This window comes from Haliaeetus albicilla, chromosome Z (genome assembly GCF_947461875.1).
Source record: "Haliaeetus albicilla chromosome Z, bHalAlb1.1, whole genome shotgun sequence".
NCBI classification, from domain to species: domain Eukaryota; kingdom Metazoa; phylum Chordata; class Aves; order Accipitriformes; family Accipitridae; genus Haliaeetus; species Haliaeetus albicilla.
The window spans coordinates 18,520,112-18,533,211 of NC_091516.1; the positions used below are offsets into that span (position 1 = coordinate 18,520,112).

The 13,100-nt window shown below is 36.8% G+C and overlaps 1 protein-coding gene across 5 annotated transcripts in view; it reads left to right on the plus strand.

Moving 5' to 3' along the window:
* The window catches only part of RIC1 (RIC1 homolog, RAB6A GEF complex partner 1), a 56,822-nt gene that overhangs the window by 6,393 nt on the left and 37,329 nt on the right, over positions 1–13,100 (plus strand). For 4 of the 5 annotated variants that reach the window (XM_069777236.1, XM_069777240.1, XM_069777239.1 and 1 more), the window contains exons 2-3: positions 4,768–4,875; positions 11,345–11,421. In XM_069777236.1, the coding sequence (XP_069633337.1) occupies positions 4,768–4,875; positions 11,345–11,421 (185 nt within the window). Of the gene's footprint in view, positions 1–4,767; positions 4,876–11,344; positions 11,422–13,100 lie in introns of those variants that run through there. The other variant, XM_069777241.1, reaches the window with a different exon arrangement.

The window sequence follows — 13,100 nt, forward strand, 5'->3', positions numbered from 1 at the left end:
ACTATTTCTTTGTTTTGCATAAAAATTATGGGAGTGCTGGTGTCTTACAGGAACATCCACAGGCCTAAGCAAGAGTATTACTTCATGTTTTTAGTCATTTTGGGGGTGACCATAAATGGCAGTGTTCCTGTCTTGCTGTCTTTCCTTCTGGGTTCAAGTGGATTAATGGTAAGAGAGCAACTAAAAATAAAGGAGCACTAAGAAGTTTCAATGTCCGAATGCATACATCCTGTTAGGTGTTTACTTCTCAAACTTAGTCCGGTAGTTTTCCATTGTATTTGCTGACCCACTTAACTTGTTAAATCTACTATATGTACAGTTTGTCATTAACCTGCAGGAGGCAAACAATAGAATCCAAATTAAGGAAAACTCATTTTTTCATTATTTTATATTCTGTCAAACAAACAATGGGTGTACCTCTCTCCAATTGGTTAATGTAACATTTTCTTCTAAGCCCTTTAAACATCTCAATTAGGACAGACACTTGCTCCTATGAGGGCTGCTGTTGAAGTCTGTACTACTTATCCTATTTAAGGATGGCCTGTTCAGAGCAACATTCATGTCTTAGTTTAGGGTTTAAATGTCTACTTGATTTGCATTTACATCAAATGTGGTAAAATGTTTGTGTTCTCTAATGTTCAGTTAGAGAACTGAAGTGGTAATATCCCATGTCTAAGCTTGCTGAGAGAATTTGCTGCAGGGTTTATATATCTTGATAGATTTCTTCATAAAAATTACTTTATATGGTTCGGTGTTCTGAGACTATTTATGCTGCTCATAGTTATTGCTTAAAAAGGGAAGTGGGAAAGATGTATTTAGTCAGGTAGAATTAAGTAAAATAGAAACAATTTTAAATTATTTCACCGTGGGTTTGGTTTGTGTGTTGTTTTGTGGTGTTTTTTTTTAATTGTTTGCTTAGGTATTTTGTCCTGAGGTTGACGCAGAGCTCATCTTTCTTAGTGGAAAGTCCAAAGGAATTCATAATGTACAACAACAACTGATAATGAAAGAAAAGTGAGTTTTAAAGTAGTTTGAGTTAGGTGTCTTTGCTCATGAAGCTAGCTTGCTATCTCACTGTTTTATAAATAGTGGAATTCCTCTGTTTCAGTATTGGTCATCCAAAACACATTTGCTTTCAGCTGCCTCTTGTGAATGTTGTCATAATATCACATCAGTAAAAAAAAGTAATGTTTTATGCTAGAAAGGCATTGTTGAGAAGCATAAAGATTTCTAAGAGCTCCTGTTTAAGGTGCTCTTGTGAAGAGGTAGCCAAGGTAGCTGAATGATGTATAAGAAGTGAAGGAGATAAAGTATATTAACTGTCTGAACAAAGGATTCTGTTTCTCTCTTTTCAGTAGCATTAACTAGAGCACTGGGGAATTTGTTTACTCTTTCATAATGATACTACTATATTATTTTTAAGGTTAGCTTTCCCATTTTTTTCCTTTTCACCAATTTTGTTATCCTGTGAGCATCCACCTCTACTGTTCTGTTCGTAAGTGAGTGGCAGCTTCTGTTTTGCCTGACCTTACATTCCTCCTGAGACACAAAATGTACTATATCAAAATGCTAGATTTTCTCTGCAGCAGATTGTAAAATGCCAGATATGCTGCTTATCTATTTTGGGAAGCTTTTGCTAGTTTTAAGTTGCAATTCGAGTAAAGACTTGCTTACTCAGTTCTTTCTTCCTGAGTCTTGTGTTCTTTCTTCCTTAAGAACTGAAGCTGTTTACTTTTGTTCTGTAGACAATTTTTTTTTTTTCCAAGCAACTCTTTATTTGTTAGGTCACTTGCTAGGTTTCTGTAATCACCAGTTTCTCCAAAAGATGTGGCTCTACCATTAACATTTCAGCAAGCAGTTTTTAAGCATTACAAAGGAGAATCAGTATCTTCACTTATTTAAGACAGTGCACATGTTTCATTAGTTGCCCTTAACTAGATTTCTTTATAATTTTAGTAGCTGCGTGCAGAAGTATAAAGAGGGAAAAACCATGGAGCTTTCATGAAGCTGACATGGAGAGTTGGTTCTTCCAACAGAAACAAATGTAAAGGTTTAGGGAAAATTCTGTGTAATAGAATCTAAACCCGTACTGTTTCTGTACAGGCGATGAGTTAAGTATCTAAAACTAACCAGAGAGAAGTATTGTGCTAACTAGGCGCTTATTTTTGTTAAAAGGTGTGTTTAATGGTTTGCTCTGCTTGGGGGAAGTAATTAAAATTAGGCTGATACACTCCTGTTTAGAGAACATACTCCTGTGCCTTTATACACCTTCAGGAACTTTAAATGTAATAAGTGACTTCAGATGTAAAATGACCATTTCTCTTTCTCTTGCATGAGCAGAGCAGGATATCAAGCTGCCCTTCTAGCTTAGTTAACCTTGTAGCAGTTCACACTTTTGTGGGAAGCTTGTAAACAGGGGGATAAAGTTTGTGTGTTGGGGTTTTCCTCACATATGAAATAATGCTTTTGAGTTGTGGCGTATGTGGAAATAAATTGAATCAGTGAAATATTTATGCTTTAACCATTAGCTAGGTACCCTTTGTGACATTGAAATAGAAGTGAGTCTGCTTTCTAATAAGAAAAGAAGCTACTTAAACTGCAAAAAGATGAAAATGATTACTTGCACTCTTAATGATAACTCCTTTAGTCCTCATCTGTAAGGCACAAAATGAGATCAGTCTAGAAGTCAATTTGTATAAATATTATAGGTGCTGTGTATACAGAAAGTTCCTTCAGGTTCTAAGGTGTAATAGCAGCTTGCTTGTGAATAAATGTCACAAGAACATTACAGTATAAACACTGTCATTATGTTCTGTAAAGTAGCAATATAGAAAGAAAATTGTTGTGCATTAATGAGCTTCTAAAATATTTCTTGCCTGCTGCTGAAATGCTTGAAGCACAGAAGTGCTTTAAGATTGGTCTCCAAATTTGCACTAATGATGCAGATTACCAAGATTGTACTGTCACAAGGCACTTTTTCTCTGTGTATCTAAGGCAGTTAAGGTGGGTCTAAGCCAAGCAGTGAAAGTCTGTGTAGTTCATGAGAACAATTAGTAAGAATCTGTTAAGAATAATTAGTTATCTATTTAATGTTAGAGAATTTGATTTGCAAGTATCTGCAAAAGAAGCCACATGAATTGAAATGGCTGGTATAAATAGTTCTTAGGGTAAAGATTAGTTTGCTTGTTATACTTTACAGTTTAAATGTTTAACTTTATTTTTTATAATTTAATTATGTGTGGGTGTGAAATTTAAGTAATAATGCTGTTTACAGGATGCAAAGTCATACTATGAATTTACCAAGGCTAAGACTGCCTGTGTGACATTAATTCAGCTCCTTATTTATATGTATGGTGAAAACATTTGATTACTTTGTTTCATACTATTTTTCCTTTTAAATTAATTTGTTTGTAACTCTACTTTTTCTTAAGGGAAACTGAGGCAACTGATGGCAAATATGATAGCAGTAGATACCCACCGAATTCTGGAGTAGCACACACCCACTTGATTTCTGGGTAGAATTAATGTTTTTAGATTTATTGTATCAGCTTCTGCTGCTTGAGCAAGTAAACTAACTAGGAACAATAGTAAGTTGCCATCACCTGTGGTCCTAGTGGTGGATGAAGAGCTTTGCCAAGCAGTTTCATGATTACTTTCAGCAAAAAAGAGTGATTACTGTTTAGCCTTTTGGTTCCTTTCCAGGGGCTGAAGGAGCGTGCTCTTCTTGGTACAGTTTGCTGCTACAACTCTGAAGAAAAATTGACATTGATAAAGTTAGGGACAGCTTCTGTTATGAATATGAGGGGAAACTTCTTTTAAAAAAAGGTGTGGCTTGTTTAATTGAACTGAAGGCTGAGGAAGTATAGTTGTCACCTAATGAATATATATGCACATACTTCTCCATCCCCACCTCCAAGTGGTGGAGGGTAGCAGAAGGGGGGATACCTATCTAAGCTGTAAGCTATTACTGGTTCAAGAGCAAGAAAGTGCAAACAGTTCTTAAATATATTTCAGAAGGAAGATTGTTTCTAAGCATTGGAGCAAGGAAGGCTAACTTTCCATTAGGTTTTTGTGTCAGTGCTCTCAGCTGCTTTCGTGAAAGGGAATGAAGACTTAGTGCCTACGGTAGCTTTTTCTGGGCTTCATGACCCCAAAGCTCTTCTCCATTCCCAGGAGGAAAGGTGCTAATGAGTGCATGTCATCATATGCAGAATCTTTTCAGCAAACTGTAAAGGTGGATTTTTTGCACAATTTCTGGCAACCTGTTCTTGAAGAGGTATGAAACAGATTTCCTGATTATCATTCTCTTTAATACAATCGCCCATGCATTTAGTAGAAACTAAGCGAATCATTGTACCAAATACTCTATAGAATATTTCATCCTAGTTAATTCAAAGTCCTTTTCATTATAGGAGCCTATTTGAGATGCTTCTGTTCATCTTGAGCGTCAGGCACCCTTTGTCTAACTTGAAACTACTTCTGTATTCTGTAATGACTCCTTTCTGGGCAAATGAAGTATTTTATTTAAATGTCCAGGTTTTGAAAGAGTGAGATTAGGAATGACAGTGTGGCAGTTCTGCATAAACACCCTTTAAAAGCACCATCATGTAAAGCATTGTCAAATATACACTAATTTTTTAACCTCACTCTTTAAGGGAAATGTGTTGTTGCTGTTAAGGAAATATAGTTGCTTACAGTTATATCACAATATAACAAACATCCCATTCCTTTTAGATATGAGATGTAATTATTTTTTTTTTCCTCCAGCCCAGTGTATTAATCGTAAGCTACAAGGAACTATCAAAAGCAGCTTCTCAGTTTGGACCTTATAAACAAGCAGAGTGGCGGCCTGACAGCACCATGATAGCTGTTTCAGTAAGTAGGGTTTTTACTTCTTACTACAGTTAAACTATTGCAAAGAGAGTTTTGTATTACCAATTTCTGCTTATGCAAACTTGCAGATTGTATGTACATTTAATTGATATTTATCTTGTGAAAATATATAATAGTACCAAGGTTTTTTGGATGATAGAAGCTTCCTTTAGTAGTTTTCATTAATTTTTTTCCCCTGAAGAATGAACTGCCATTCTTTGTATTAAAATTATGTTTACGTGTATTGGCGAGGGGTGATCCAGCATCTCATTACTTTAGTAATCTGGTCACAAAGAATAAGGGAATTTGAAGACATGTGAATGAAAGACATAGTTGAGAAGTTAGATGACATAAGCATATTTAGCTTGATAAGTAGGGTTTACAGGTGTTTGAGAAAGGTAGGCCTTAAGAGGATGAAACTGTGGCTTTATTAAGGTGCAGTATCTTTTGGTGATTAAAAAAAAATTGTAAGGCACTGAGAACACAGAAACAAGGGCAGTGATAGGTGATACATAGACTCTTCTGTTAAAAGTCTTGAAGGTGAAGATGAGATCTTGTCTCACATGGAAATAAAATCTTGTTTTGTAGCTGGTGCTATGCTCACAGCGGTGGACTATTTCAGTACCAGCATTTAAAAATTCGAGGTGCAAAGTAGACACAACAAAGGTGGGAGTAGGGTTTATGGGAGTCAGAATATAGGATGATACTCTTGGTGACTTTTGGTCAGGTCTTACATTAGGACCAGGTCTTAAATTGGGTAAGTTTCTTTTTTTAGCTTTTAAAATCAAGGCTATTGTATTTAAGGTTTTCTTGTGAGAAGGTGCAGAAGAAAAGAATGATATCATTAAATTTCCCCATCAGAAGTTGATTATGTAGAATGACAAACTGGGTAACAACTACTGTATTTGTTGGTACACAGACTTCATCTCCTAATATAAACCATCTTTGGTGCTTAAAATGATGCCTGTAATGCTTTGTAGTTTTTAAACCAATCAGATATTGTTATCTTAGTGGAAAATACCAGACAGTTTATGGAATAGATTATGTCTCTACCAATATCATCACGACTCTAAATCCACTAAACTTTCTGTGCTCCCGTTTTCTTGTGTGCAATGCAGGGGTAGACTTTTCTGACTAGCTGGTTTAGAATGTTTAAATCACCTAAAAGGATTTCATGAAATCAATGCAGTGAAGTATTTCTGTTAGTGTCAGATTATATATTCAGTTAGCAAATGCTTATAGTTACTAGCAAAGGCAGAAAGGAGTCTTCTGTAACTTTTAGAATCATAGAATCATTTAGGTTGGAAAAGATGTTAAGATCATTGAGTCCAACCGTCAACCATGCCCACTAAACCCATGTCCTGAAGTGCCTTGTCTATGTGCTTTTTGAATACCTCCAGGGACGGTGACTCAACCACTTCCCTGGGCACCCTGTTCCAATGTCTGACAACCCTCTCATTAAAGAAGTTTTTCCTAATATCCAATCTAAACCTCCCCTGCCGCAACTTGAGGCTATTTCCTCTTGTCCTGTCACTAGTTACTTGATAGAAGAGACCAACACCCACCTCACTACAACCTCCTTTCAGGTAGTTGTAGAGAGCAATAAGGTCTCTCCTCAGCCTCCTTTTCTTCAGACTACAGAACCCCAGTTCTTTTGGCTGCTCCTCATAATACTTGTGCTCTAGACCCTTCACCAACTTGGTTGCCCTTCTCTGGACACGCTCCAACACCTCAATGTCTTTCCTGTAGTGAGGAGCCCAAAACTGAACACAGCCCTCAATGTGCGGCCTCACCAGTGCCGAATACAGGGGAACAATCACCTCCCTGCTCCTGCTGGCCACACTATTTCTGATGCAGGCCAGGATGCCGTTGGCCTTCTTGGCCATCCTATTCAGCCGGCTGTCAACCAGCACCCCCAGGTCTTTTTCTGCTGGGCAGCTTTCCAGCCACTCTTCCCCAAGCCTGTAGCGCTGCATGGGCTTGCTGTGACCCAAGTGCAGGACCCGGCACTTGGCCTTGTTGTTCCTCATACAATTGGCCTTGGCCCATTGATCCAGCCTGTTCAGATCCCTCTGTAGAGCCTCCCTACCCTCCAGCAGATCAACACTCCCATCCAACATGGTGTTGTCTGTGAACTTGCCGAAGGTGCACTTGATCCCCTCATCCAGATCATTGATAAAGATATTAAACAGAACTGGTCCCAATACTGAGCCCTGGGGAACACCACTTGTGACCCGCTGCCAACTGGATTTCACCCCATTCACCACAACCCTCTGGGCTTGTCCATCCAGCCAGTTTTTTTACCAAGAGAAGAGTACACTTGTCCAAGCCATGAGCTGCCAGCTTCTCAAGGAGTATGCCGTGAGAGACAGCGTCAAAGGCCTTGCTGAAGTCCAGGTAGACAACATCCACACCCTTTCCCTCATCCATTAGGCAGGTCGCCTGGTCATAGAAGGAGATCAGGTTGGTCAAGCAGGACCTGCCTTTCATGAACCCATGCTGGCTGGGCCTGATCCCCATGGCCATGTGAGCGCACTCAAGGTGAACCACTCCATAATCTTCCCTGGTACCAAGGTCAGGCTGACAGGCCTGTAGTTCCCCAGATCCTCCCTCCGACCCTTCTTGTAAATGGGAGTCACACTGGCAAGCCTCCAGTCCTCTGGGAATCTCCCCTATTGACCAGGATTGCTGATAGATGATGGAGAGTGGCTTGGCAAGCTCCTCTGCCAGCTCCCTCAGTACTCTTGGATGGATCCCATCTAGTCCCGAAAACTTGTGAGTGTCCAGAGGGCATAGTAGGTCACTATTTCCTCCAGGATTATGGTGGATATATTCTGCTCTCCATCCTTGCCTTCCAGCTCAAGGGGCAGAGTACCCTGAGGATAACTGGTCTCACTATTAAGGACTGAGGTAAAGAAGGCATTAAGTACCTCAGCCTTTTCCTCATCTCTGGTGGCAATGTTCCCCTCTGTATCCAATAAGGGATAGATATTCTCCTTGGCTCTCTTTTTATTGTTAACACATTTGTAAAAACATTTTTTGTTGTCTCTTATGATAGTAGCCAGATTGAGTTCTAGCTAAGATTTTGCCTAACTTAATCTCTGCATGACTTAACAAGATCTCTGTACTCTTCCTGAGTTGCCTGCCCTATGAATAAAAAAGAATTTACTATGAATAAAAAAGAATTCTTCAATTTTTTAATACAGCATATCATCACAAGTAAACTATCTAAACATATTTTAATTATACCTTTATGCAGTAGTTCAGAAAAGATTTAAATTGTTATATTGAATTACTTTGCATGTTCTGTTTTTCTGTGGTGTTGGCATCCATGTGCTCAAGAGACCTTATGGTTTAGTTGACAGTCAGACTAGCTTTAATTTAGTTACCAGTTCAGTTACCGTGCTTTCAATTTTTTCTGCAGCTGAATATATAGTGTTCTTTTTGGCAGATGATGTCAGAATCTAAATGCCCATAGAGTGTCAGTTTGTAAACTTGAGTTTGACAAATTAAAATTTGAAATGGTCATACAGTTTATAAAACAGTGAAGTTTCTAATATTCTTCATGTTTCTTATGCTTATATTGCATCTCCTGGGTGTATATATACAAATAATATAGTCAAGTATATTTGTTATGGTAGTTTTAACACCAGTTCTGTTTTGCAAGTTTCTTTTAATAATGCTTTTGGAATATACGTGAAGTTGAATTTGAAACAGTTAATGAGTCCTACTGAAAGACCACATTTACAAGTATTGGTATTTTTGTTATAGAGAGGTGTGGTGGAAAGGCAGTTTTGGGAGCTTAATGAATGTTCCTGCTGATGCATGATACTTTTATCCCTAAGTAAAACTGTGAACATCTTTCCAAGAGAATAAACATTTTTTCCCTTCTTTGTGACTTTTTCTTCAGAAGAAAACTAACGAGTACAAATGAAGGAGCAATAGCACAGCAAGTTATTAATTAAAAAAAGAATAGTTTGTACTACCAGTTTTGTTGAACTGAATTAACTTCAGTTAATTACTGAAGTCCTGTGCAATAGCTAAAAATACTAGTTTGAAAGCTGACTTAGGTGATTTAGTTTCTACCTGTTATTACCTGTGCTCTTGAGTTGCTTGATTGTAGTAGTTTTACGTAATAACAAAATTATGTTGTACTTTGTTTTTAGGAAGGTGAACAAAAGGCTTAGTATGTACTTATTAGCCAAGTGGTACATTCACTTTTTTTTAACAACATAGTACTGGAGACTGTAGTCTGTATTTAATGTCCACTAGAGCAGTGATGCACAGCATTTGTCATTTCTGACTGCCAGAGTGTTCAGAGCATCTCTCTGAAAATAAATCACTTTGCAGCATATGCTTTGAGGTAATTATTATTTGTATTGAAGGCAAACTTTGGTCTAGCATATAAGGCTCTATAAAATACCTCAAGTAGCTTTAATGGTATGCAGTTAAACAAACTTAAGCAGTTCTCACACTGTCATCATCCCCTAGCAATTCTAACTTCTTCTATACTGGTATCCTCTATTGCTAAACTGTTGGCACATTTTCTAAACTGATCTTTTTTCCCTGGTATTTTGTAGTTTCTTCTCTCATATTGCTGCATTTGTGTTTTTTCCAGTGTTGCTGGGAAATATTTTGTTCCTTGTCTAGATTAGTACATACACCTAAGGTAGCTGATTCTAGTAGTTAAACTTGTGAACTGGATCAAGGTGCTTCAATACAGAGAAATAAACAAGGCATTTTAGTCCTTCCCCTGTTACAGGCAGTCCTCTGATGGAGACTGCTCTTCAGTCTGCATTCCTGTAGCTAAGGCAGAGCTTTATTAAACATCGTAGCATACGAGAAACTATGTGGTGAAATCCCTTGAAAGGTACTGTATGTTTATACTTTTGGCTGTCAGAGATGAGAATGATCAGGGAACAGATGACAGTGATGGTTACTTTAGTAGGTTCATCGCAACACAGACATTTCTAAAGCAATCTGGAAACTTATGTGAATGAATATGATCAATTTGCAGGAAGCATATGGTTGAATGCTTCTGCATTTCATCCAGCTCTTCATGGAATTTGAGGTTCTATTTAGAAATGAACCTGTAACAATACCAAGTTTGTTCTTTGAATAGTGTTCAGTAAGGCCCTTTGTACCTCAATATCAGTATAAAGATACTTCACAGTATTGTTTTACTTTTCTTTCCAGGATAAGATAACGTACAGGTTAAATATTTAATGATGTAACGGAAAGAACCTGTAAAGATGTTAGAAATGAGCATGTTTCTTTACCACATAATACCTGAACATGATATTACTGCACATAGAAAAGCTTCCATTTATTTTCAGCCTGTCTCAAGCTCACCAGTTATGGTTTGGATTTTATTCTTGCATGAGAAAGATACTTGCTTTGAATGAGAATAGTTGCATTTCTTGAACTTTGAAGCCAAAACACAAATTTATTTCATGATAAAGCAATATATTTGACTGGGGAAAAATATGGCATCTGTGAACTGATAAACTACGCTAACAAGAGGGTTACTTTTTCCTTTATTCAAAGAAAAGGAAACCAGCCTTGCAAAGCAACTTGAAACCATTAATTTCAGTGCTTCTTGTGTCCCGTAATAGTGCTTTAGGTACATGCCCTGCCCATATTAAAATGATTGGATGGAAACACTGTTTAACCAAAATGCATTTGCCTATTTGCCTGAAGGATAAATTTGTGCTTTAAACAAATCGTACTTCTTTGAACAACTAACCTTACTGGTCATCTGCCTCTCCTGTGCTTATACGAACACTGGATCAGCTTCTAGTCGTGACTGGAACACCTGATAACTAAATGATTTATATTTGTTCTCTGAATAGCGTTATAGTTTGAAGTCAGTCTTCCAGAATGACAGAATATGACTTGGGATTGAATTATAGTATAAATTTTTTTCAGACACTGGAAGATTTTGAAAGGTGTTTTAATATCTAAAGACACTGTGTGACATAAGGATTTTTGGAAAACTACCTGGATGACAAACATTGCGAGGTAGTGCCTAGCTTATTTGCACTGTGTAGTGTCCATACTGTTCAAACACCTTGAGTTCTTGTTCTGAAGGCTTGCTACCTTCTGCTACATGCTTTGTGCATTAATTCTCTTCGCTGGTGGGAGTTAGGTGTCCAGGTTCTAAATATCTGATGTAGCTGTCTGGTTTTATGTAGTTATATGAATCAGAGGAAAATTTCTGCTGGACACATACGTCAGCAATGGTGTTTTTCCATTTTTCTACCTACTGAGTGATCTATTCAGTAGGCTTTAAGGGCTAGTATGGATTTTACTCAGGATGAATTTGAACACAAAGTTTTTTAGTGTATCTGAAACTTGGTATGAGTATGTATTTATGCTCAATATATGAGACATATGTAGAAATCGCAAGAATCTGTAGATTTTACTCATGCAGATGAACTAGACATGTATCTTATCAGTGTTTCTCTTTCAGACTGCAAATGGATACATCTTATTTTTTGAAATCCCATCAGCAAGAGACAAGTATCTTTATGAGCCAATGTATCCCAAGTGAGTATTTTAAACTTCCTTTGCATCCCCACAGTGTGAAAAAAATATGGCTAGACAAGTCCTAAGCAGATTTTATGGTAAAAAATATTTCCTTCCAAAGTATGTTTTAAAACTTGATGAGTATATGAAGCATCATTCCTATGAGTTAGAGTCAGTTCAGAAGAGAATTTGGTCTAATTGGTTTGCTGTGTGCTGGTAAGATTCCTTAGGTCTATCTTATAAGCTCTCAAAATCCTAAATAGCAGGGTTAAAATTGTCTAATTTTATAATTTGAGGTAGTTTGTTGAATTCATGACCTGTACCAAGCTTTAATTCCTTTTGAGTAACTCAAGTCATGTTTCTTAGGAACTATTAGGGTGCAATTTTTTAATAGATTCCTCTCCGCTCCCCAACTTTGTAGTAACTTAGAGATTTTTGAAACAAATGGGAAATAAATTCTCAATATTTTGGAAAGAATACAAATCATTTTCAGTAAGAATATACAAGTATATTAGCTGCAGTGTGTTATGTTGTCATTATCTTATTTTTCTTATGGTGAATTGACAGAATTCTTTTTATGTGTATGTTGGATGTATTTGTGGTTGACTTAGTTGACTTTAGATTTGGCAAAATTGGGAAATATGTAGCACAAATTAAAACCCGAAGGGGTATATTTATATGTATTTGTGTGTGTTTAGATAGGCAGAATCCATAGTCAGTGATTGGATCAAATTTGTCCACAGGAATAATAAAACACCCTTGATTTCTCATTGGCTAGAAACTGCTTTTTTTCATATATCTCTATATATACCTTTGTTATTATGATGATGCTAGTCAACTTAATTTTAATTTTTTTTTCATATTCATAAAACAAGTTAAAGTTCATTTGTGGGTGTCTCCAAATGGACATCTATGGGGAGTGTTGGATAACCTATGATACCATGTGAGGGGAAAATATTTTGATTTTTTAAATCATAACTGTTCAACCGTGAACATTAAAAAAAAAAATCAGGTCTTCATGAGTATTTAAATTTTAAATGTCTATTCTTTTACAAGTGCATATAGGAAGACATGACTTGGCAGGTAGTAAAATATTTTAAAGTGAGTTCTTGCTTCATTGAGTAGAAAATTCTGTGTGTGTTACTACTATAATGCATCTTGTGGCCTCTGAAATAGCCCTCAAAGCTCTGGAATTAAATGGAATTTACTATTGCAACTCACTTGTCTATTTTCCAAAAACTTAAGACTACTTGCTTTTTCTGAGACCTGAATAGCATTTTTCAAACTGACTTTTCATATCTGTCATCATTTAAAAAAAAATTAAAGAAGCAGACAAGCTGTTGCTGCACCCTGTTGAAATAAGTAAAGGGATAGTATGTCTTCAGCTGTACGTAATGCAAAAGACTAAAAATAGTTTATGTTTTGTTCTTGTTCTGTTTGGAAAGTTGGGGGTTTTTTTATTGGCAAAATCTGAAAATATATGGAAATAAGTATAAAATGTGAAGTAAGAGTTAAAAAAGAAGCTTTGAAAAGTTTGTTTAGACATGCCACGTGTAGGAAGGTTTGGATATATCTATTAAGCAGTCAATGACTAACCAGTCTCACTTTTATATAAAACATTGATAATCAATTTGTGTTGTCAACCTAAATTTGTGTTTTATGCAAAAAGTCTTTCTGTTAGCTGTGTGTTGAATGGTCAG